The sequence below is a fragment of the Microcebus murinus genome, chromosome 8 (assembly GCF_040939455.1).
Source record: "Microcebus murinus isolate Inina chromosome 8, M.murinus_Inina_mat1.0, whole genome shotgun sequence".
Lineage (NCBI taxonomy): Eukaryota > Metazoa > Chordata > Mammalia > Primates > Cheirogaleidae > Microcebus > Microcebus murinus.
In genome coordinates, this window is record NC_134111.1 from 44,874,828 (window position 1) to 44,899,971 (window position 25,144).

General features: G+C 34.5%; 1 protein-coding gene across 3 annotated transcripts in view; it reads left to right on the forward strand.

Annotated features, from left to right (window-relative positions):
• Positions 1-25,144, forward strand: part of LOC105869407 (sodium channel protein type 2 subunit alpha) — a 129,880-nt gene that overhangs the window by 66,554 nt on the left and 38,182 nt on the right. For all 3 annotated transcript variants that reach the window (XM_076005613.1, XM_076005611.1, XM_076005612.1), the window contains exons 12-16: positions 4,462-4,809; positions 10,347-10,479; positions 14,795-15,033; positions 16,850-17,023; positions 18,972-19,328. In XM_076005613.1, coding sequence (XP_075861728.1) covers positions 4,462-4,809; positions 10,347-10,479; positions 14,795-15,033; positions 16,850-17,023; positions 18,972-19,328 — 1,251 coding nt within the window. The remainder of the gene's footprint in view (positions 1-4,461; positions 4,810-10,346; positions 10,480-14,794; positions 15,034-16,849; positions 17,024-18,971; positions 19,329-25,144) is intronic.

Below are 25,144 nucleotides of genomic sequence, written 5' to 3' on the forward strand. Positions count from 1 at the left end.
TTCTAAAAATGTATCCAAAATTTGTAAGTAAACATGCACTGAAGAAGATTTATGACACTAATTAAACAGTGGTGTTTAGTTGTACTTAATTATCTGTGTCTCAAGTTAAATATGGGACATGCATTCAAAGAATATCCTGATATATATACTGCAGACAAGGTTCCCTGGGTGCCTCTGGCTTAGATACCCACATAAATTGTTGAAACTTTACAGTTTAGGATCCTTAATTGTCTTTGAAATTACCAAGAGAATTCCCAGGAATACGTAGTACCTCAGAAGAAAGAAGACTATTTTACCAGGAGTGAAACCTTAATATCTATATAGTGACAATAACAACAATAACGTTGATGGCAATGATAGTGGCTAACATTTACCCATTGCATTGCTACTTGCAATAGAAATTCACTTAAGCCTTTCACTACAACCCTAGGTAGATAATAATGTAATTATCATTTCTAATTTTTAGATGGGAAGAGTAGGGGAGGACTGTATTTTTTTTCAAATGCCTACTTTATGCTTGGCATTCTTTTTACACTTTATAATTAATGCTAACAACTCTGCTCAATAGTATTATTTTCACTATAGTTTTGGCTCAGTGAAGTTAAGTAATTGCCCAATGTCATATAGTTATTCAGGGCTGATATGGTATTCTCTATATGATCAGGTATATCTGGCCTGTCACTAGAGCCTTTCCACTTTATCAGGCTGCTTAGAGAGAATTCCTTTAAAAACTAATAAGGAAATTTACGATATGATTTCATGTAAAAGATACCTATATCCAGGACTATACTTCTCTTTGTTCCTTGTATAGTATAGTCTCATATAATCTTATGTTTAATATATGTAAGTTTTTTTTAGGTTACCCTGATTCATTCCAAATTCAAATAACATTATGAGAGAGAATAAATTGAAGTTAAATTCAAATTTAAAATAGAATATGTTTTTAACTAAGTATCGACATTCATTCACTCTCATTTTATTGTCATAATCATGAATCCAATAGTAGAAATATTATTGAAAAAGTATGAATCCTTTAAAAATCAACATCATCTGTTTATAGCATTGGTCATCTTAAAAGGGGAAGGAAGGAAGAGAAAAGGAAGGGAAAGAGGGAAGAAGAAAGGTAGAGTATTAGAGTATTTTTGTCTATCTTTTCGCTTATCTTTTGTCTATCTTTTGCCTAGATTTTGGCCTAAATTTAAAACTTTGTATCAACTTCATACCACAGAGATTCTCTTCAATTGCTTCATTTCAAATTCAGTAGAACAAATTCTAGGTAAAATTGTGAAGTCTGAAAAGATTAGGCTTTGTCCCCCCTTTTTCTGTAAATTTTGCTCACAGATATAATAACTTTTTTCCCAGTAGTCTCTTTTTCACATTACTACATACCTCAATTTCCTAGCTAGTTAAGCATTATAAGTGGTCACTGACTTATAAGACATAGAATGTCTTGCTCAAATTGATATTTGATTCCTAAGCAGTCTCTCTATAAACATAGAGTTAAAGACTTTTATTTTTCCTGATAAAGAAGTAGTCCAAAAAGTGGCTAAGAAGATGGAAAGGGAGAGATAAAGAGAAATAGGAAAAGGGAGGGAGAAAGAAAGAAGAGAGGAGGGAAAAGAGAGAGGGAGGGAGAGAAAGGAAGGGGGAAAGAAAGAAACACCAAAATCACATTTAACCCTACATTACAAGCTCTGAAAGTAATACTGAAAATGTCAAACCAGAAAGAGGTTAAACTGAGTACAGTGATGGAGGGCCCATAGTTTTTATTAGAATTTTTAAAATATTAAGAACTATTGCTTTGTGGTGACATGTTGGAAAGGAGATTGTGTTGGTAACCATTTCTGCATTCATGTTGGAAACAAATATAATGTAAGCCTTTACTCCAAGATTATAATTGCCTCAGTAGAGTAGGTTGAAATATAAAATATTTCTTAGACTCCAATTTGACTTGTTAGTGTGGGACAGGGTAGAGAAAAAAGTCAAGAGTACAGTCTCTAATCAAGTTTCAAGACAACTGTATAACTTTTTGAAACCTTTGTGAGATAAAGTTGACCTTCTTAAGTTATTATTTTCCTCCTTATTTATGATAAACCAGGATTTTTACCTTTTAGAAATTCATTTGGTAGGGAGTATTTACTGGTCATCTTTTACTTGTGGCACAGTGTTTGATTACTATGCATTTATGTAATTAATGTAAGCAATGCAAGATGATGCTAACAGATGGAACACAACCATTTTTCATGTAGCTGTTACATGTAAACAGTGCTCTCTTGTATGGCTCAATTCACCTTTGAACCTTGAGAAACACGTGCAGTTTTATAACATTTCTTTCCAACCCTTCCATGGCTCTACTTAAATGGAGTACTTGTAGTTAAAATATTAACTCTTACTAAAAATGATACATAAAAGTAGTTTCTACTTTATTTCTCATCGACAAGCGTTTCCTGTCTGCCTTTCTTTTTATGCTGATGATAAGCAGTAGATCACTGATCCTGTAAATCCTTAACTGTTACGTTCTCATAACTAATTCAAAGTCCTTTGTGAAAAGAGAGAAAGGAGACAGGAAAGGAATTGGATAGTCTAGGAGAGACTTTAAAAAACAACTACTTCTGTGGAAAACAATAAAGGAAAAGAACAAATCTTACTAATGCAGTTGGTAATGGGACAAAAAAAAACATGGGAACAGAAAAAGGAGCAATGACTTCTATTGGGAGAGCAGTAAGTCTTCTTAGATGTGCTTCCTCCTGTAAATAATAGGTAGGACCACATAAGATAGTGTTTAACATCATAGACATTTATGGACATTATTGAGAAGAAATAACTCTTCAGCTGAAAAAAAATTAAAAGCATATTTGTTGGTCAGAGATATAAAAACTATGTAGGATGAGGGCTGGGCATTGTGGCACACCCCTGTAATCCTAGCACTTTGGGAGGCTGAGACAGGAGGATTGCTTGAGGCCAGGAGTTTGAGACCAGCCTGAGCAACATAGTGAGAACCCCCTCTACAAAAAAAGTAAACAAAACAAAATAAAACTATATATGTACAATATAATAATTTTAGTTAACATTAAATCCTTTGGAGAGAAAAATCAAACTAATAATACTAAATGATGAAATATTAATATTCTTTCCATTAATAATAATGGAAATGCAATTTAATCTGGCTTAAGCAAAAAAGAGAATGTATTAGATTATGTAAATAATGTCTCTGAGTAGCTTTTGGCATGGATGAATCCAGAAGCTCAGAACATGTTATCATGGCCAAGTCTTTCTCCATATCTCAAGTCCAGATTCCTTCCATATGGTAGCGAGATGCCCACTGCAGCCCTAAACCTATATCCAGTATATTCAGAAGCCCCAACTGCAAAAGCACTTCTTTTCCAAAAGTTGTAAAAGAAAGGGATAATTCTCAATGACCAAGCAAGATTCTATGCCCATCTTTAAATTATTCTCTATGGCTAGAGATATGGAATACACAGATTGTCTAAGCCTGGGACATTATCCCACTGCTGGGTCATGGAATTGGCTTGAGTATCTCCCAAACCACCTGGCCTGACAGTTGAAGAGCATTTCTCAAAAAAACCCCAAAAAATCAGAATAGTTTCCACAGAAAAAGAAATGGATATTGGACAAGCAAAAACAAATAGTCACTAGAGTGACGTTATAAAAGTAGACTAGTAACACAGAACATGATTTAGTCTTCTCAATGCTGCTATGGCTAAGAAACAAGGTAAACCACATGATGTTAGTAACAAGGTCACCATTTAGAAAATTGTAAATGATAGTGATCAGATTCTTAATGAAAACCAGGTTTTGTAAACATAATGCTCTTCAGATTTCTTGATACAAAAGAGTGAAAATAGAGAAATAAATCATACAGTTATTTCAGCTTGATTTATTTAATTTATTCATGAAGCCCATTATAAAATATGCAAAGGGAAGGGGAGAAGCTGCTCTTTGTACTATAATTAAACAGACCTCACTAGCAAGATTAATTTTATTTTCCTCTGTGGTAAGTCTTCATTGGGGCATGGGCACTAGTGTGAGCTCTTACTGGCTATGCTTTTGGCTTCAAAGGATACAATTATAGGTGTGTGTTTAATTGTTTCCCATTGGATTGTTAAGTGAAATTAGCTTCTAGAGGGTCTAGCAAAAATTTCAGTTCTGGGTGCCAGTAATAGGACAAAACAATGTACAGTGTTAAGGCATGAGTAGAGTAGAAGAAAATAAGAGAGGAGAAAATGAAAATGAAAGTAGGGAGAAAAAAGAAAAGCAAAACAAAAGAGGTAAACCAAAATGCTACCAGTGGTTGCCACAACAGCCCTTGGTTCCACCCATCCAAGGACTTATCCTTAACCAAGTCAATAGCTATGAAACTGTGAGTCAAGTCATGGCTGCCAGGATACCATCTATTAATTCTGTTCATCTGGTTTTTGTTTATTTTCTTGTTGTTCACAGTCTTTATTGAGCATCCGTGGCTCCCTTTTCTCTCCAAGACGCAACAGTAGGGCGAGCCTTTTCAGTTTCAGAGGTCGAACAAAGGATATTGGCTCCGAGAATGACTTTGCTGATGACGAGCACAGCACCTTCGAGGACAACGACAGCCGAAGAGACTCTCTGTTTGTGCCACACAGGCATGGAGAACGGCGCCACAGCAATGTCAGCCAGGCCAGCCGGGCCTCCCGGGTGCTTCCTATTCTGCCCATGAATGGGAAGATGCACAGTGCCGTGGATTGCAATGGCGTGGTCTCCCTGGTCGGAGGCCCTTCTGCGCTCACCTCTCCTGCTGGGCAGCTCCTGCCAGAGGTGAGGCCAATTAAAACTGCAGCTGATGGAAAGAGAGCTGTGGCTGGTGCAGGGAGGAGTGTTGTTTTGTGATTTCCACTTCAAAGAATTTTGCTGAGTCTGTAGTTCAAAGGCCAGAAATTTGTTCATTCAAGCTGTTAACTTATCTTTTTCTTTATTTCAAAGTATTACGAGGGTATGAGTATTTTTAGTTATATGGATCACTTTTATAATGCTTGAGTCATGGTCATAAGGGTGCTTGTCACCCAGATAATGTTCATTGTACCCGTTAGGTAGGTTTATGCCCATCTCCTTCTCTCTTCTGCCCCTGCTTGATTTCCATTGGGTTTTATTTCCCTCTATGCAAACGCGTGCTCATCCGTTAGTTCCAATTTAATAGCAAGTACATATCGTGTTTATTTTTCCATTCTTCAGATACTGCACTTAGGATAATGGTCTCTAGTTCCATCCAAGTTGTTGCAAAAGGCATTAAGTCACCTTTCTTCATGGCTGAGTAGTATTCCATGATATACATATACCACATTTTGTTAATCCACTCATAAATTGATAGGCACTTGGGTGTATTCCACATCTTTGCAATTGTGAATTGTGCTTCAGTAAACATTTGAGTGTAGGTGTCTTTCTGATAAAATGACTCCTTTTCCTTTGGGTAGATAGCCAGTAGTGGTACTGCTGGATTAAATTGTAAGTCTACTTTTAGTTCTTTGAGGAATCTCCATGCCATTATTATTTTGGGACTTTTTAACAAAAGCCATTCTAACAGGGGTAAGGTGATATCTCACTGTGGTGTTAATTTGCATTTCCCTGATGATTAGTGACATTGAGTATTTTTTCACATGTTTATTGGTCATTTGTATATCTTCTTTCGAAAAGCTTCTGTTCATGTCTTTTGCCCACTTTTTGATGTGGTTGTTTGATTTTTTCTTGCTGATTTGCTTGAGTTCTTTGTAAATTCCAGTTATTAGTCTTTTATCAGATATGTAGCATGGGGAATATTTTCTACCATTCTGTCAGTTGTCTGTTTGCTCTGCTGATTATTTCATTGGCTGTGCAGAAGTTTTTTAATTTAATCAAGTCCTATTTATTTATGTATTTATTTATTTATTTATTTTTGTCTTTGCTGTAATTGGCATTGCATTCTTAGTCATAAATTCTTTGACTAGGCTGATATCTAGAAGAGTTTTTCCAACATTTTCTTCTAGTATTCTTATGTTTTCATGCCTTACATTTAGGTCTTTTACCCATCTTGAATTAATTTTTGTAATGAGAAATATGGATCCTGTTTCATTCTTCTGCATGTGGCTATCCAATTTTCCTAGCACCATTTATTGAATAGGGCTTCTTTTCCCCAGTGTATATTGTTGTCTGCTTTGTCAAAGATCAGTTGGTTGTATGTGGATAGTTTTATATCTGGGTTTTCTGTTCTGTTCCGTTGGTCTATGTGTTTATTTTTGTGTCATACCATGTTGTTTTGGTTATTATAGCCTTATAGTATAGTTTGAAGTCTGGTAATGTGAAGCCTCCAGGTTGTTTCTTTTGCTTAAGATTGCTTTAGCTATTCTGGTCCTTTTCTGATTACAAACGAAGGATAGAATTATTTTTTCCATAACTGTGAAATATGATGTTAAAATTTAGATGGGAATTGCATTGAATCTGTAAATCACTTTGGACAGTATGAACATTTTAACAATGTTGATTCTAGCGATCCATGAGCATGATGTATTTTTCCATTTGCTTATATCATCTGTGATTTCTTTCCTCAGTGTTTTTTAGTTATCTTTGTGGAGATATTTCACCTCCTTGGTTAAGTATATTCCTAGGTATTTTATTTTCTATGTAACTATTGTGAATGATATTGTGTCTTTGGTTTAACTCTCACCTTGACTGTTATTGTATAATTATGCTACTGATTTGTATACATTGATGTACCCTGAGACTTTGCTGAATTTATTTATCAATTCCAAGAGTCTCTTGTTGGATTCTATTAACTTATCTTGCCAAATTGTTCTATTCAGACTTTGCTACAAGTTAATTAAATACCTAGGTTGGCTCTCAGAATATAATTAGAAGTATTCCTTCATTATTATTACTATAGCGTGAAACTTGCCAAAAAGCAAAATAACAGTTTCTCAAGCATAACGCTTAATTAACATAATTAAATTAAATACAAGAAAATTAATGCTAACCAATTAAAAATATTCATCTTAGGGATTTTGTAATCATTCACTTAAAAGAAGAATTAAATATTTCTGATTGCAGAAGATACTATTACTAAATATATCTAAATCCTATAGTGACTATTATCTCTCTTTGCAGGTGTAAATGTTGTGTAACATTTTTAGCATCCACTCAAATGACCCTGACCATTGTAAATTTGTATAGTAAATAATCCACTCTAAAAATATCTGGTACAGAGTCATATGTTGTAATTTTTAGAGCAGATTTAAATTTTTATATTACTGTCATGAATTCTTTTTGTAAACAAAGTAGCCCCAAATCAAGCATATTAAAAAGGGTTTCAACTAAATACTAGATACTTACAGGAATATATTATTGACATTTATCTCATAAAACATAAGATTATTTTAACATTGGTATTAAATAAAATTTCATTTGCTAGTATAAAAATGTTCTAGCAATGTCATTTGATTATATTTTATAGTTTTCTGAATCATATTAACATCTCTTTTGTATCATTTTTTATATATAACTTCATTTTTTATAGTTGACCAAGCTCTTTAACCTACATTAAAATGATATGGAATTATTTTTCAGTCACCTAATAGAGGAACTTCTTACCTTGGACTATAAAAATAGCCATTCATTTTCACTTTTTTGTATTGCCTGTTCCCACCCCTTTCTCCCAGACACATGTCCAAGTATCCTGTGGTCAGAGTAGAATTGTTTAGTGAAGGAACCAGGAAGAATGAAAAGGGAATGTCAACTTTTCTTAAAAAATGAACATAGCTAACTATGTACCAGACACTGTCCAGAACACTTCACATGTTAATTCATGTAACCCTCACAATAATCCTTTATGATAGTTCTAATATTATCCCCATTTTACAGAGGAGGAAACTGAGGCCTGTGCATGGTAGAGTTAAGATTTGACTCCAGGTATGATGGCTACTGAACCTATATTCTATCCATATTGAAATATTGCCTCTCATTGAATTATTTTTAACCTTCTTAAATGGAAAAGAAGAGATGGTTAAGGGAACAAACCCTTATTTAACCAGTGTTTCCCAAAATATACTTCACTCTCAGATGGCTTACATCAGAATCTCCTGGGATGTCTCTTAAAATTAGAGATTCCTGGGCCTACCTTGACCTACGCAGAGTGAATCCCTTAAGGAATCTTCTTTCTTAGCAAGCATCCACATGACTCTTACACACAGTAGAGTATGTCCATCACTGATGTTGATACATTAACATGTTAATTAGGCAAACAAAAACAAATCCACAGTTATTTTGCATAAATACAAAGAGAATATCAGTCTGTCAGCAACTATTTGGCATTTACCAGTAGTTATCTTAAATCTCCTGTCCTATTAGAGAGGACGGGTTTAAATCTCTAAAGGCAAAGTTGAAATCAGTTTGAAGCAGAGCCTAGTGCGATCCCTGTATTTCCTGCTTCCTCAGTCTCTGTGCTTCACTCTTATGACAGGTGCTCTGTGGAAGGACACTACACTGTTGTAAGGATGAGCAGACAGAAAGGAGACTGCAGAGGAGCAGTGAGAACAGAAAATATATTTGCTGTGGGCAAATGACACCTCCAAAGCACACAATTTCCTATACTTCACACATGCATTCAACTGAGGCCATTTAACTTAAGAAAGACTTCCCTCAGTAATATCATTAGCAGTTTGGGAATCTATCATTAAAAATTAGACAGATCTAGGGTTGTACATAATGGTTCTGTATAGAGCAGAGGGGACTAGAGGACCTTTAAATGACCCTATTTTTTTTCTTAAAACTTTGGCTCCCTCTGACAAGGTAAAAAAATGTTTTAAACTCTGAGAGGCACACTTTTGACTTGAAGAGTTTTATTTTCAGAGATAGGCTATTTCTTTTCTCATTAAGTTTACTTCTCTTTTACCTTAAAATTAATTTTAGAGTTACCTAGCCAAGCTCTTTAAGCTACATTAAATGGATGGATAAACATACATGGATGTTTATCACCATTAGTGACATTCTTATCATTAGTGACAATCATATCAATTGCATGGAAACTTTGATTTGGAATATGTATGCACTGACAGCTTTCAGGTTAAAGAAGAAAATAATGTTCTCCACCACAATGAGATCAAAATAGATGAACAGTGCTCATATTGCCCTTTTAGAAATAGGAAAAATCCTTAGAGAGCTAAAAATTACGTCTTATTTATCGTTAGATCTGCATGTGAAATGCTTTAGTTTTACTCTTTTTTCCTGTGACAATTAACTTCATTGTTTCATCTCCTGAAGTAGAAATAAATTTCTGCCTATGTTGAAGTCCTGGTGAGGTTATTTTAAAATTGGAGAGTATCAAATCATTGTATCATTATAAGAATCAAATTCCCACAAATTAGTGTTACCTCCTTAGAATTTCAATATCAGTTGTGGATCATTTTGTGGATAAAGTTGTTTTGTAAGTGTAAGACAAAGTTATATATTTATCCTAAATTTTAGTTTTATTATTAGGGATGATGGGAAATGTTATCTGTCTCTAATGAACTAAACCATTTTACAACTGGAATTCACATTTTAAGGGAACTATTACTGATGCCTATTAAGGAAATTTTAAATATTTTTTATATTTTAAACCATATAAATATATATATATATGTCTATAAAGATCTAATGACTCAACTTGAGAGTAAATCAAGAAACAATATGTTTCATTCTGAAGACCTAGAGGATTGGTTGAAATGCTAAAAGATTATCCAAGAGTAGACATGGTCCCTCCAACCCAAAGCTCTAGGATGGAAGAATAGAAAACCCAGGCATCCCCCCAAAGTGAGATATTGATGGACTTTGAAACACTCCCCAAGAATGATAATTCCAGCAATAACTTTCTTTCTTTTCATTTCATTTCATTATTTCATTTCATTTCTTTTTTTTAAAAGAGACAGGGTCTTACTCTGTTGCCCAGGCTGGAGTGCAGTGGCCTGATCATAGCTCACTGTAACCTCAAACTCCTGGGCTCAAGTGACCTTCCCACCTCAGTCTTTCTCCCTAGTAGCTGGGAGTATAGATACACAACACCATGCCTGGCTAATTTTTTTTAATTATTTTTTGTAAAGACAGGGTCTCACTATGTTGCCCAGTCTGGTCTCGAGCTGCTGGCCTCAAGCAGTCATCCTGTCTTGGTCTTGTGCCGGGATTACGGGCATAAACCCCACTACTATCAGCCTAGTTCTAGCACTATCCTAACAAGCCATTTACATCCGAGAAAGCATGGTCAATATCTAGTTAAGTAACACCTGTTATAGGAATGCTTTGGGTTATGCTGCCCTCAAGAATACTGGTTACTTCATCTGAACTTTTATTTTTAGGGTACCACTACTGAAACAGAAATAAGAAAGAGACGATCCAGTTCTTATCATGTTTCCATGGATTTGTTGGAAGATCCTACATCAAGGCAAAGAGCAATGAGTATGGCCAGTATTTTGACCAACACCATGGAAGGTATGTCAAAAGTCTTGCACCACAGCTACTTGGTGGTGCTTTAGTAATGATGAAAAAAACTTCAATAAATTCCAAGAAAATACTTCCTGACTTGATACTATGTCATCATTATGTATTTTACTAAGTAAAAATAAAATCCATGTACAATACATGGATTCTGCTATCTCTCATAGATTTTTACATTTAGCCTTCAGGAAGCTGCTACAAATTTAAGGTATATTTGGGATACTTTCATAGATTAAATTCTAAACTGTTGAAACTTGGTGTGTGCTGACATTTAAAAGAATGTAATGATAAGTGCTTATTATGATGACAATGCTAACAAGTTTAGATTGTATTAACTGCTTGAGACACAGGTTATAAAATCCCAGAATTTAACTAGAAATATAAATGAAAAATGTGAGTTAGGATATGATTTGATATTAACCTCACTGAAGCAAAGTGTTTAAAATTTTGTAGTCCTAACTTTTGCCTTTCTCTGACCAGATTATAATAATATATCAGATTTCTCTTTAGTTGCAGCTCATATCTGAGTAGTTAACATAATGTTTAGAAGTCTGGATCTCATAATGCCAAAATAAAGACTTTGGGGGCAGCTTAATCTGTGATCAATTTCTAGCTCTGCCACATGTTAACTGTGTTAATTTGTGACTTTGAATTTATTTTCTCACCAGTAAAATGTGGATAATGATGTTTAGGCATAAAGTTTCTGTAGGGTAAATAAAGCATCATAGAAAAAGCACCTATGTACTTGATAAGCAGGAGACAGTCAATAAATATTATCATTTTTAGTTGTCTTATTGTTGTTATTTTTGTTCATTCTCATGTTTTTTCCTTTCCATACTATAAGGGATGCAAACATGAACTAGCAACTTCAACTACATGGAAAAAACCTTCATGTAACGTGTATTCTGTCCCCTCCTTTGAGCTCATATTCTGTCCCCTCCCTATGTCTTTACAACTCACTTCTCCCCAGGTGTGTGAGTGTGTGTGTGTGTGAGCGCATGTGTGTAGATGTGCCAAAGGAGAAATGAAAATGAGAGAGAAGCTGTACACATGTCTTTCTTGTAATTATGGTTTCTCCTGAGATTGGGTAGATACCAGGAATAATTCTCTTCCAGTCTGAATGCAAAGATCCCATGATATTAATACCAATACCAAAAGCCCAAAAGTCACATCCAGAAAAATCTCACAGTGCAGATGACCGTATATACCAGAGACAAGTCAGTATTACAAGACCCTACCTTCATAATGACCTAATGCAGTATCAGAAATCTTTTCACTGATCTTGATGGAATATTAAACTCTAGTACGTTCTTCCCCAACCTCGCCTGCGTTAGCTTGCACTCCCTTTTCCCCCCCAGCTGCCAGTAGCTTGCTCCTCCCTGTCCCTCCAGGTAAATCTTTTGAAGATTCTCTGGTCTTCTGCTCCTTGCCATAGCAAAACCACTGAGAGGAAGCTGCCAGTGGTTCTGCTACCGATGTCAGCAGCATGTCTGCTCCCTAAAGCAGGAAGTAGAGAAGGAGACAGGGTAAGTCTAAATCAACAGTCATACTTTGCACTTCTGATAGCATTAAGTTTGAGCTAACATAAGAAATTACTTTAAAAAAAAAATCAAACTGCCACAAGATTGGACTTGTCCACTAAGACATGGAGTTCAAAATGAATGCACCCACATCTCCCTCAGTGGAAATACATCTGTTTCGTGGAGTTGCTTAGGATGAAAAGGATGTGTGTCCTAGATATAAATATAACTTAGAAAGCAGCAGATGGCGAATGTTTTGGTTTTAATATCTACAGAGCTTTGGACTTTGTATTTTTGTGAGGGACAATGGCTAAGTTTTCATTCTATTTTTCATCAGTTATGTAATGAAAAGGTGACTTTTCTTTAATTAAATCTAGACACTTTGAAGGTGACATTGGTCGAGGTGGGTTTTGACAATATTAACACATACATGCATACTCCAGCTGACTCTAACATAGTCTTTTTTTTTTGTTCCTCATGATGGTAGAAAGGTTTCTTGCTTGACATAATCTGTTTATCTGGAGATCTTTTCTTCAAAGTCTGATTGTTGTTTAGTTCACCTTCCATTTTATGAATCAGGTTTGTTGATCCTGTTGGCAATTTTTGTTTTCTTTCTTTTTAACTACAGCCAAGTCTCCATTGTCCAGGGTACTGAATAGCCTCATGCTTAATGAAGCAATAGTGGATGAGCAAAAATGAATTGTTTGCTTTTCAAGTTTTCTTTTTTAATGCAAAATAATTTATAAATGTTTTCAGGCCACACCTTGTGAAGGATGGTGGGAGGGTGAGATAGAAGGACCTGAGTAATCAAGGTGAGGCAGCAAACGAGACACACTTAGCTGTAAATGATTCTCACTGTGGAAAACCTACACAGGAATAATGGAGAGGTGGCTGTGGTTCTCTCCTAAGTGCTTTGCTTTGTTTCAGAGTGTGAGATTCTCTTTTTTGAATGAATAATTGAATTATTTTATTTTAGAACTTAAACAAATTTGCTCTGGTTTTTCCTAGTGTCAAGATGAGCAACACCTGCTGCATTTCCCCTTTTGAACTTTTCTCTGATTTATTTTTTTCTACACAATTCCTGTTTGCTTCTCTTTATCTACTAAATGACAACTAGCATTAAAAAAAAGAAGTATTCTGACAGTGTACAGGCAAAGTGAAATATCGTAGTTTCTCTTTTGTTCTTTACTGTAAATATTAATAATAATATCTCCTTTAGCTTCAGTTTAAAAATGAGGCTATTTGGGAGTTTAAAAGTATCTACAAAATAACTAGTGCATAATATTTACATTTTCCTCTGATTTACACCTCAAATATTCTTCATTGTTTACAAAATTACACATAGGAGGACATAAACAGTGCATTTGAAAAATTTCCATGTCCGAAGAGACAATTGAAGGATCTACCTTTAATGAAATTTTGTTTAAGAAAATAAGGAGTAGTTTAATTTACTTTAAGGAAGTGTTAAACTTTGTATTATTAGTTAGTGACAAATGTTGATCAGTAGAACAAAAATCTAGTACCCATGGTCATGATTGTCCATTTCATATGCTGATTCCTCCCTTACAAGATTTAGTTCATAGCAAACTGTGCCAGGCGTGGAGGAATGTTCCAGTTGCCACAGCAGTATTACAGTGACTGGAGTCAACTACGCCATGGATAAAAAGGAACTCTTCCCTCTATTTCTGTGCTAAGAAGTGATGGTTCTATATTTAGCAGAGTATGTAATAAGGTGTGCAGCAATGATATTGGTACAAAACAACAAATTTGGCATCTTTTCCCCATTCATGAGTTAATTGAAAGATCATCTCGCCAAAGGAAAATGGTAGATAATTTTCCATTTTCTAATTACCCCAACTTCTTTGTCAATATTTACCAATTTCAGTATTTGGGGTATTACCTTAAAGATTTGTTCATTTCTGTCTTCTCTCTCCTATTATTATAGTTGACATTCTTCTTGAAATCACTATACTTTTTTCTTAAATAAATGTATTTTAATATGAAATTTCATGTCTTATGTTTGATATGATAGTTATAGATTTTAGTACATTAAAATCAATGCATACCATTAAATTTTATGAATTCAATGTATTTTTCTCCTAAAATCCTATTGTATTTTACCAGTAGTAGTACATGAGTCCCACTTTGCGAAATGTTGATTTATGCTAACAGTGAGAACCCCAGTTTCTTAGGTTGGGGTATTTCCTCTTCTTTTGTGTCTTTTAGTTAAATTGAGATGGAACTTTGTTGAATTTAATATGCAAACCTATAATGTAATCGAACTTAATTTGAGACTTTTTAACTGAAACTGGTGGGATACCAACAAATTATCCCATTAGAAGAGCCCCCCAAAACATATCTTATCCAAGAAAGTGAGATTCAACATGACTAATTAAGGATTTTAAAACATCTCCTGAGAAGTCTTTGATAACATATGTCTTTTGCTGTACCTGGAACACAGATGAGATTTAAGTGTACTTAATGCAAGTCTTACCCATCATTTTCTGGTGGCCTTGAAGATAATTACCAGACAGTTTAATATTGCAGATAGAATCTTGGAAACTATGTTCAACTAAAATAAATTTGGTAAGCTTACTAGCCTCTCTGCATCTATCCTTTCTATGATAGCAAGCCCATTGCAAGTTTTCACTGCTCAATCATCAAATTAACCCTTAATACCTTTTAATAACTTTGGGTTTTTTTTTTAAAAAATTGATTTTAATCTAGACCCAAGAGTATTTAATAGAAAGTAAGCAGTTTTCATGAGAATTCTAACTTTTTTCTTCCAGAACTTGAAGAATCCAGACAGAAATGCCCACCATGCTGGTATAAATTTGCTAACATGTGTTTGATCTGGGACTGTTGTAAACCATGGTTAAAGGTGAAACACCTTGTCAACTTGGTTGTGATGGACCCGTTTGTGGACCTGGCCATCACCATCTGCATTGTCTTAAATACACTCTTCATGGCCATGGAGCACTATCCCATGACGGAGCAGTTCAGCAATGTGCTGTCTGTCGGGAACTTGGTAAGGCACATTGAGGGGTTCTCTTCCCATTCAAAGAGTTCATGATTGCCTTAGTGAATTTCACACATCCCCACTTTCAAATTAAATACAATTAATTGGCCATGTATACCTAGACAGCAAAAGTTTAGCATCCTTTTTTTAATAACAAAAATATATTGCTACTATTAAACATAGTACAGAAGATTCAAGGATTTTGTATACAATTTGATTTAGAATTGAATCTAGGCCGGGCGCGGTGGCTCACGCCTGTAATCCTAGCACTCTGGGAGGCCAAGGCGGGAGGATCACTCAAGGTCAGGAGTTCGAAACCAGCCTGAGCAAGAGCGAGATCCAGTCTCTACTATAAATAGAAAGAAATTAATTGGCCAACTAATATATATATATAGAGAGAGAAAAAATTATCTGGGCATGGTGGCGCATGCCTGTAGTCCCAGCTACTCGGGAGGCTGAGGCAGCAGGATTGCTTTAGCCCAGGAATTTGAGGTTGCTGTGAGCTAGGCTGATGCCATGGCACTCACTCTAGCCTGGGCAACAAAGTGAGACTCTGTCTCAAAAAAAAAAAAAAAAAAAGAATTGAATCTAAATTGCTTATTCATTAGAAAGATGATTATGATTTGTGGAAAATATTGGTCTATGATAACAAAATCCTAATGTATTTCTCAGGTATTTAGAATAATTTTTTTTTTTTGGAGTCTTACTGTGTTGCCTGGGCTAGAGTGTTCATTATTCTACAGACAGCGAAACTATCCATCAAAAGCTAATGTGAAATAAAGAATTTTAAGATAAACAAAAGCCTAGAGAAGTTGTTGTCACCAGAACTATGCTATGAGAAATGCTAAAGGAAGTTCTTTAAGCTGAATGGAAAAAAATATCAGATGGAAATTTGGGTCTGGGAATGAAGGTCTCTAGAAATAAATAAATGTAGGTAAATATAAAACACTGTCTTTTTTCCTTAGTTTCTTTAAAAGACCTCTGATTGTTTAAAGAAAGCATTTACAACATAGATAAGTGTAAAATATATGAAAAGATTAGAATATTTTATACAAAGTGGCACAATATTGAATTCAATGTAGAAATTATAGGACAGTGTTTCTCATGAACATAGAAGCAAAAAATCATTAGCAAATATTATTAATAAAATCTAGCAATAGATAGAAAGGTACTAAATACATCTTGAGGAAGCAGGGTTTATCTCAGAAAAGCAAGATTCATGTAACATTTGAAAAGTGATCAATTAATTTACCGTACAGCCTATAAAGGAATAAAGAAGCGAAAAGCGTATAATATCATGTCTATAGTTGCAGAAAAAGCATTCGACAAAACTCAACAGTGATTTATGATAAAAACTCTAAACTAGGAATAGAAAGTAATTTTCTGTTATTGATTGAGGACATCTAAGAAAAATCTACAGTTAATATTTTATTTATCAGTGAAATATTAAAACATTGAATGATTACCCCTAAAGCAATTGAATGTTTGCCCCTAAAAATAGACAAAGATGTTTATTTTTGCTGTTTCTATTCAGTCTTGCACTGGAAGTTTTATCAAATGTAATACAGATAAAAGACAAAAATAAAATGCATAAATATTGAGATGTGATAAAAATATTTATTTTATCAACATGATCATATTTGTAGTAAATCTGCAAAACAATTATTAGAAATAAACAATTAAGTTATATATTTCATTTACCATAATATCAAATCTTTAAAATTCAAAATTTAATTTTCATTTTTGGGGAGTAAATTAAATTGCTCAACAATTATTCATGTTTCAAAAGTACTCATTTATGTAATAAACTCCATTTCTCATTTAGGTTTTCACTGGGATCTTCACAGCAGAAATGTTTCTCAAGATAATTGCCATGGATCCATATTATTATTTTCAAGAAGGCTGGAATATTTTTGATGGTTTTATTGTGAGCCTCAGTTTAATGGAACTTGGTTTGGCAAATGTGGAAGGATTGTCAGTTCTCCGATCATTCCGGCTGGTAAATTAACTAGGAGTGTCCATAATATTTATTTTTATAATTAATTAGTCATCATTTTTATCTAGTAATAATTATAAGATTTCTCATTATTGTAATATTATTGGAGTATATTTCTAAAACAAACTGAATTGCCCTACCACCAGATGGTAGTTTCTTCTTTATCATAGCTTTAATGGATAGATTAAATTCATTCAAATGAAGAGTCAAAATTTCTTTCCTTAGTAATTGAATGATAGGGATAATGGAGAAGGTAAAACAGGGAATCACAGATAACTCAAATCACAATTAAACAACACCACAGTCAACTCTCAGTTATCTGGGGCTTGCAAAACCATGTATAAGTCTACCTTGGGACCTAGGATGGAGTCTCCTTTCTGTTGGGGACTTAGGAATCATAGAATTGTTTACTGCCCACACTGTCCCCATAGAAGTCAAGACTTGCAACAGGTGACAAGATAAGCAGACAGAGTTCCCCACGCATCTCTTTCAGCTAGATCAAAAAGTCACCAGATGCAATCTTTGAGAGAATTGCTTGTATTGCATTTTGTTAATTTTAAAGAAAATGTCTTTCATTTGATCTTTATATTTCATAAACTTTGGATTTTAAAATTAAGAGACAAAATATCACTTGACACATTTCCACCGAAAGTTTGGTATGTTTTATTGTGCTGTTACTTTGAGTTGGCTCTAATGTTTTGTGATTTATTTTCAAATAGCAGAGGTTGTACATATTAATAGTTACCAAAGACAGACAGGTTCCTGTACATAATATGTCTTAATGGTGATTAGTCTGAAGACTGTTTAAGATTTCCTTTGCCACTTTCAAATGTCAAATTTTGGTTGAGATCCTTAAAATTATAGTTTCCTTCCCTAGTCTTCAAGGATAGTTGTGGCTCTAATTTGAAGCTAGAAGGGTATAAAAAAAGAAACACAAAATTTAGAAATGATAAGTAATATGGACAGCTACTTAAAAAAATATTCAGTAAACCTTTGTGATAATATGATGCAATTTAGGGAAATAGGAAGCATAATATCATTAGCATCTTGCTTAGTATGTCAGGCTCTTTTGCATAAATTATTCTGTGGTACTAAATTAAATATTTTGATACATACATTTGTTCCTTTGGGCCATTTCAATGTCATTAAATAATGCACTATACTCAGCCTGACATTTACTGAAACATCAGACATAAAATGCTGCTGCTATTTAACTGTAAATGATACTTTAGAGGCCTCTCTGAGCTTATACAACCAGTGTGTCAAACACAGTGACAGAGAGCCATTTACATACTATAATGAATTGATTAATCAAGTCACTGAAGACATAAAGGTTAAAGAAAAGTATAGGATTTTGTTTAAGTCCAAGTATTTTTTAATATAATAAATTAGATATAGTGTAATATTATAGCAAGCTAAAGATATAGGTAGATTAAAACAGTCTAAAGACTTAAAAGAAATTCATTCATTTTTTGCTTGTACATTATGTAATTTAAGTGTTATTATTTTCACTTGGGCACTTCAGCATGATATTTCAAGTACACTGAAAAATATAACCACTTTGGGCTTTTATATAATGAGAGCCTCTACTTCTCTGAAACAGTGTCTGCTAATTAACCACTATTAATCTTAGATATCTTAGTTCCTTAAAGAAAAACAAAGCTATATTAATATGCTTATGTAGGATTCTGGAAAATTTGGTGGACCTTATTATTAAAATGCCAATTAAAAAACTGTATAATATAATCACTTTATTTACCATGTGAACCTTTTCAGAATAAAAAATACCCCATAGTATTAAATAACTGCTACATTTGTTGGATATTAGTTTGACACATAAATAATTCATTACTCTACAATTTAGAGTTACGTTGTAGATTTTCCCTGTAAATAAAATTACAGATTCTTTAGAAGTGCAGGGCATTAACGGCCTTCTTGTTTTTGTTTCCAGCTCCGAGTATTCAAGTTGGCAAAATCTTGGCCAACTCTGAATATGCTAATAAAGATTATTGGCAATTCTGTGGGGGCTCTGGGAAACCTCACGTTGGTGTTGGCCATCATCGTCTTCATTTTTGCCGTGGTTGGCATGCAGCTGTTTGGTAAGAGCTACAAAGAATGTGTCTGCAAGATTTCCAGTGACTGTGAACTTCCACGCTGGCACATGCATGACTTTTTCCACTCCTTCCTGATCGTGTTCCGCGTGCTGTGTGGAGAGTGGATAGAGACCATGTGGGACTGCATGGAGGTCGCTGGCCAAACCATGTGCCTTACTGTCTTCATGATGGTCATGGTCATTGGAAACTTAGTGGTATGTAGAAAAAACATTTGCCTCATTTTCAGTAAAAGATAATGCAACCATAAAAAAAAGTATGTTCAGTTGAAGAATGTTTTGTATGTTTTCTTTTTTATATCAAGACCATTTCTTATTTTCTATTATTCATGACTTCAAGGGCCAGATATGATTTACACTATTGTAATCCACACAAACCCTTAAAATACCTTTTGAACTGAGGTTGTTCTTTCTTATTATCCCTCTTGCTATTCCATGGAGAGTAACATTTCTGGCTTTTATTTTTCAGTTCTTGTACTAAAGTATAGAAGTGTTACCCAGAACAGTCATTCATTCCATTTATGAGAACTAACAGTACTATCACTTGAAAATGTTTCAAATTTGGGTTTCCTACAAATTGGAGTTTAAAAAAATTAAACTCCATTAAAAGTACATGGGGTTTTGGTGCCTAGAAATTATAGTATAAGCCAGTAGCATTGACTCAAGAAACATTGTTTGTCATCTCTGTGTAAAATTAACCATGCCCAGAATCATTGTTCTGAGTCTTGGAGGCAAGGAAAAGATGATAGGAAGATAAATGACAATGATATGACACATACTCAAATAGGATTAAACATAGAAAGTATCTAATACATGTCAAAAAATATGAATTGTTTTACAATAGCAAGGTTGCTCAGGGAAGTCTTTGTCAGGGTCTAGACCTAAAATATCTTTAATTGAGATGCAAAATTTAGCTTGGTAGGAAGAAAGGTAGATTATCCCAAACTAGGGGACAGTATACCCAGAGGTTGGAAAGCAGAGAACAGTAGACTTTGTGAGAAGGGTCAGGCTCTTATACTTTATAAATTCATTATACTGAGTTGCTTGATCAGGACCCAAACCAGTGGAATAGAAAAAGAACTAGCATAACCATTATTTTACAGTATATACTCTATAGACTTGATTTCCTTTCACATGAATGTAACCTTCAATTCCCCAAAGGAAAAGAAAGGGGAAGGAAAAAAGGCAAAATAGTATCATTTTATTTCCATTCATTGCCGGATGTCAGCATTAGCTTAAATAATTCTGATCTATTTTTGAAGTTACAAGAAACATGAACAGTGTACAATCCAGAAATATGAACAGTGGCTTAAAACATCAAACATTGATCATTTTGTAGTTTCTGTGGGTTGGGAATTTGGAAGCACTGTGGCTTGGTGGTTCTGGTTCTGAGTCAGTCAGGCAGCTGCTATCCAGATAGTGACCGAGCTGCAGTTATCTTGACTGGGGCTGGAGGATCAGCTTCCAAGAAGGCTCAATCTCATAAACATTGACAGGAGGTCCCATGTCGTTGCTGGCTGTTGGTAACATCTCAGTTTTTCTGTAGTGGGCCTCTCCAAAGGGCTGTCGAGTATCCTCATGACATGGAGGCTGGCTCCTTCCCGTGCATGTGATACAAGAGAGAAGACAAAGAGATGCCCTTGTGTTCTAATCTTGAAAGTCACACTCCATCACTCCTGCCATATTCTATTCAGTAGAAGCTAGACACTAAGAAGAGCTCACACTTAAAAAAAAATAGGCTCTAGGCTCTACCTCTTGAAAGGAAGAGTATCAGATAATTTGTAGGTTTATTTTATTTTATTTTGAGACAGGTTCTCGCTCTTTTGCTTGGGCTAGAGTGCAATGGTATGATCATAGCTCATTGCAACCTCAAACTCCTGGACTCAAGCAATCTTTCTGCCTCAACCTTCTAGGTAGCTGGGACTATAGGAGCGCACCACAATGCCCAGCTAATTTTTCTATTTTTTGTAGAGATGGCGTCTTGCTCTTTTTCAGGTTGGTCTTGAACGCCTGGCCTCAAGTGATCCTCCTGCCTTGGCTCCCAAAGTGCTAGGATTACAAGCATGAGCCCTGCAGATATATTTTAAAACCACCACAATCCCCAATACAACTTTAAAATGTTTGCTTTCAGAAAAGTATGAGATTGCATAGAAGAGAAAGAAAGGGTCATAGGGTTACATCAAACAAAAACAAAGAAAAGATGATAGGATTGTGTTATAGATTTGATTTCATTTCTTATATATATTTGGCAAATATTGGAAGAAGAGAAGAAAAGGCAGAGAACATAATCCTTTATGACAACAATGAATGATCAGACTGCAACAGAGAATTCAGAGTGGTAATAGTAAAATGTAAGTTTGGGACCAGATTATGGAGAGTCTAATTTATGAAAAATCTGTCCATAATAAAATGGATTTTCCGTTCAGTAATTCAAAGCTACAGATGGCTTTTTATCAGGAAAGTGACAATGAGTAAGTGGTATTTTGGTAAAATTTATGTATTAGAAAAATGCAGGGTGGATTTAAAGAGGAGGAAACTCAGCCTATCACATATCATCTATTAGTTTACTGAAATAAACACATCACTCTAATATGTAATTTTACAGAAATTTATGTTAAAAGAGAATTTCAGGAAGTATCAAGTACCTAATACCTATGGATGACATTCAATATTAATTTTTATTGCTATGCATGCATAAAAAGACATAGTTCATAAAATAACCCTTTCTATCTACTGGAAGAAATTTAACTTCTATACATTTAAGAGAAAAAATTAAAGGTTCTCCTTTCTTTTGGACCATCAGTAAAGAATTCTTCTTCTTTTTGTGATAATCCAAGTATATCTCTGAAGTAGCTAAAGTAATAATAACTTCCATGTTTACCACTATTAAGGGAATGTGCATATTGCATTTGCCTAAGATTGAATAAACTTGATGCACTGCTTCCTACAATGCTTACTTTCCCATTCCCCCTGGAAAAAGGGAAAAGTCTCCCAAAGGCAAGCTGGCATAACTTCCTCCAAACACACATGAACTACCATCTGGGGCTCTACCACAATTGATGTAATAGTCACAATCGATGTGACTGCCAAGCCTAGTCCACAGACAAGATGGAGATGGAGCCACAGACTGCTTTCTCCAAGCCAGGATTTTTATTTTTCTAACATGGTCAGAGATCTTTTTATAGGTTTAAGGCAGGTGCTGTAGAAAAAGAGTGCAATTTTTTGAAGACTGCTAGTTCTAGAAGTAGCAGACACAATCTCTACTTTCTCTAAGTGAAGGTAAAGCAATAGCACACAGGAAGGATGTGAAGGCTTTGGGTTCTCACAAGTAGGCAATCAGGATAGAGAAACTATTAATATATGCAATACATTTTAATCTTGGACCCAAAATGAAAATTACAGTAACATTTGCATTCTAAGAAACTAACTTGAGGGGTATGTGAAAGAGTTGATTTCACCTAATGAGCTAGCACATTTGTGAAACCTCAGGATTCAGGATTTCAATCCCTGAGTGAGCTTGTTGAACTCTATTTTCTTAAATTGCCTTTGATCACGCCAACACCTATGCTGGCTGCTGTATAGCTACCCTTTGGTAACAAAGGACGTCTAACCAAAGAGATTAGTTTGACTTACACAAATATTTCTAGGGAAATTCGATAAATATAAAAATATTGTGTTGTGAAGCATAGGTTGGATAATGGGAACAGTGATAATAATAACAGCTAAACTTTCTCAAGGGTTCACTATGTGCCAGGAGCTGTGCTGAGAGCCGCATGGGTTTTTTTTTCATTGAATCCTCATAACAACCGTGTCATCTGGGCACCAGAAAAATATTATATTTATTTTATAGATGAGGAAACAGAGGTTCAGATTGGTTATACTACTTGTCTAGAGTCATACAGTTAGTAAGTGAAAGAAACTTGATCCTTACCCCACACTCTAATTCTAAAAGTGGTACTTCTCTGTTATGTCAAGTAATTTGTGCAGCTAAGGGAAACAAGTGTCTAACAAGTATTTGTAAGAAAAATTGTAGCACAGCACCACCCCATGCAGGTTGGCTGCTTTATAAAATAAAGCTTCACTGAATTTATGAGAAAGAAAAGTCTTATGTTCACAGAATATTTATTTTTCTTCCTGACAATTGAATAGCATTCAATTAAGTTAGCAATTTATAAAAGATCATAGAAACAATTAGAAAATTAACGGTAAACTTTGTGATACTGACTCTATGTGTGGTAGGAGCTCTAAGAAAGGAAATATCAGTAAGAGTAAACATGGAATGCTATTTCCTCATTCATTCTGCAATCATAGCAATTCGGAGCAAAGACATCAGAATTAGACTTTCAAAACAAAAAACAACTTCTTTACTTATTAACTGCGATTGTGGACAAGGCACTTAAGGTATGTATTAATAAAAGCCTCAGTTTTCTCATCTATAAAATATTAACAACAATAATTCCTGCCTTATGGGGCTGTTGTGAGAAATAAATCATACAAACCTTGCAAAATGCTTGGCACAAGGACTGCTACTTACTAAAAGCTTAAGAAAAAGCTCTTTTTAGTATTATATTACTGTTATTATCATCTGATATGGCTATTGATCTAGGGCCTGGCTCTAAGGCATATTTTTCCCAATCTACCAGCAAAATTGTCCTTTTTAAAAAATAATCCAATGCAATGTGATAGAGATGTGCATGAGAAATTTACAAGGACAGAATGGCAATGGCCATGTAACAGTAAATGACATTTACAAAGAGAGTACTTGCCAAATGCGTTGAAGAGGCAATATAGATTGGATCTTACTCTAGGAGGATTCACTGATGTATATCAAGAAAAATTTCCTAATAGACAAGGACAGTACATTAATAAACCTTAGGAAAATAAATCTAAAGAATATTATGGCACCAAAATTCAGCTTTACTGCAGATAAAAATAATAATTTAGCATTCAATTTTATTTTCCATTATTTATCTATTTTTTCATCCAAATAAATTCAAAGGCAAATCACAACAAAATATAATTTTACTGGTAAATTCCAGAAGTAAAGGAGCAGGTATTGGTAAGATTATCAGGAGCCATAATATAGTGACTGACAGTTGTGGCAGTGTATACTCTCAAAGTTACACGTAGTCCTCATTGGATTTTATACATTTTTACTTTTTTTTTTCTTTAACCACTGTTGGTTAGACTAACTTACAATAGTTAGACAAAAGTGCTCTGAGCCTTATTTGCATTATAGAAAGATAAGAATATAGCAAGAATGCAGCTTCCTTTTCATTGAAGTTTTATTAAAAATTTTTTCCTAGGATTCCTCTTCTGTACTACAGGTTAAGCATCCCTAATCTCAAAATCCAAAATCCAAAATGTTCCAAAATCCAAAACTTTTTGAGTGCTGACATGACACTACAAGTGGAAAATTCCACACCTGACTTTTTGTAATGGATTGCAGTCAAAACAGAGTCAACACTTTGATTCATGTACAAAATTATTAAAAATATTATATAAAATTACCTTCAGGCTATGTGTGTAAGATGTATTTGAAGCATAAATAAAATCTGTGTTTAGACTTAGGTCCCAGTCCTAAGATATTTCATTTTGTATATGCGACTATTCCAAAATCCTAAATCCAAAACATTTCTTATCCCAAGCATTTTGGAAAAGGGATAGCCAACCTGTATTTGCTTTTTGCATTTGTATCTTTACTACTATAGCTTTCTTTTGTTTCACATGCTTAAGTACTCAGGAACCCATGGACATTGTCAATCAAACCCTGAAAAAAAATTATATGACTCAATCTTGTGCCCCTTGGAATGCCTGATTTCTTAGTAAATTGCTTTTTTTTTAGTGCACACAGTGGGTTTAATGTCACTAATCTTTTCACTCGTTCATACCAGTGGGGGACTATTTTTGGAGACTCAACATACAAACTAATTAGTGATCTTATTCATGGCAATACAACGCCACAATCTTTAATTCAATAATAACACCATTATTATTGTGTAATAACCATTTCT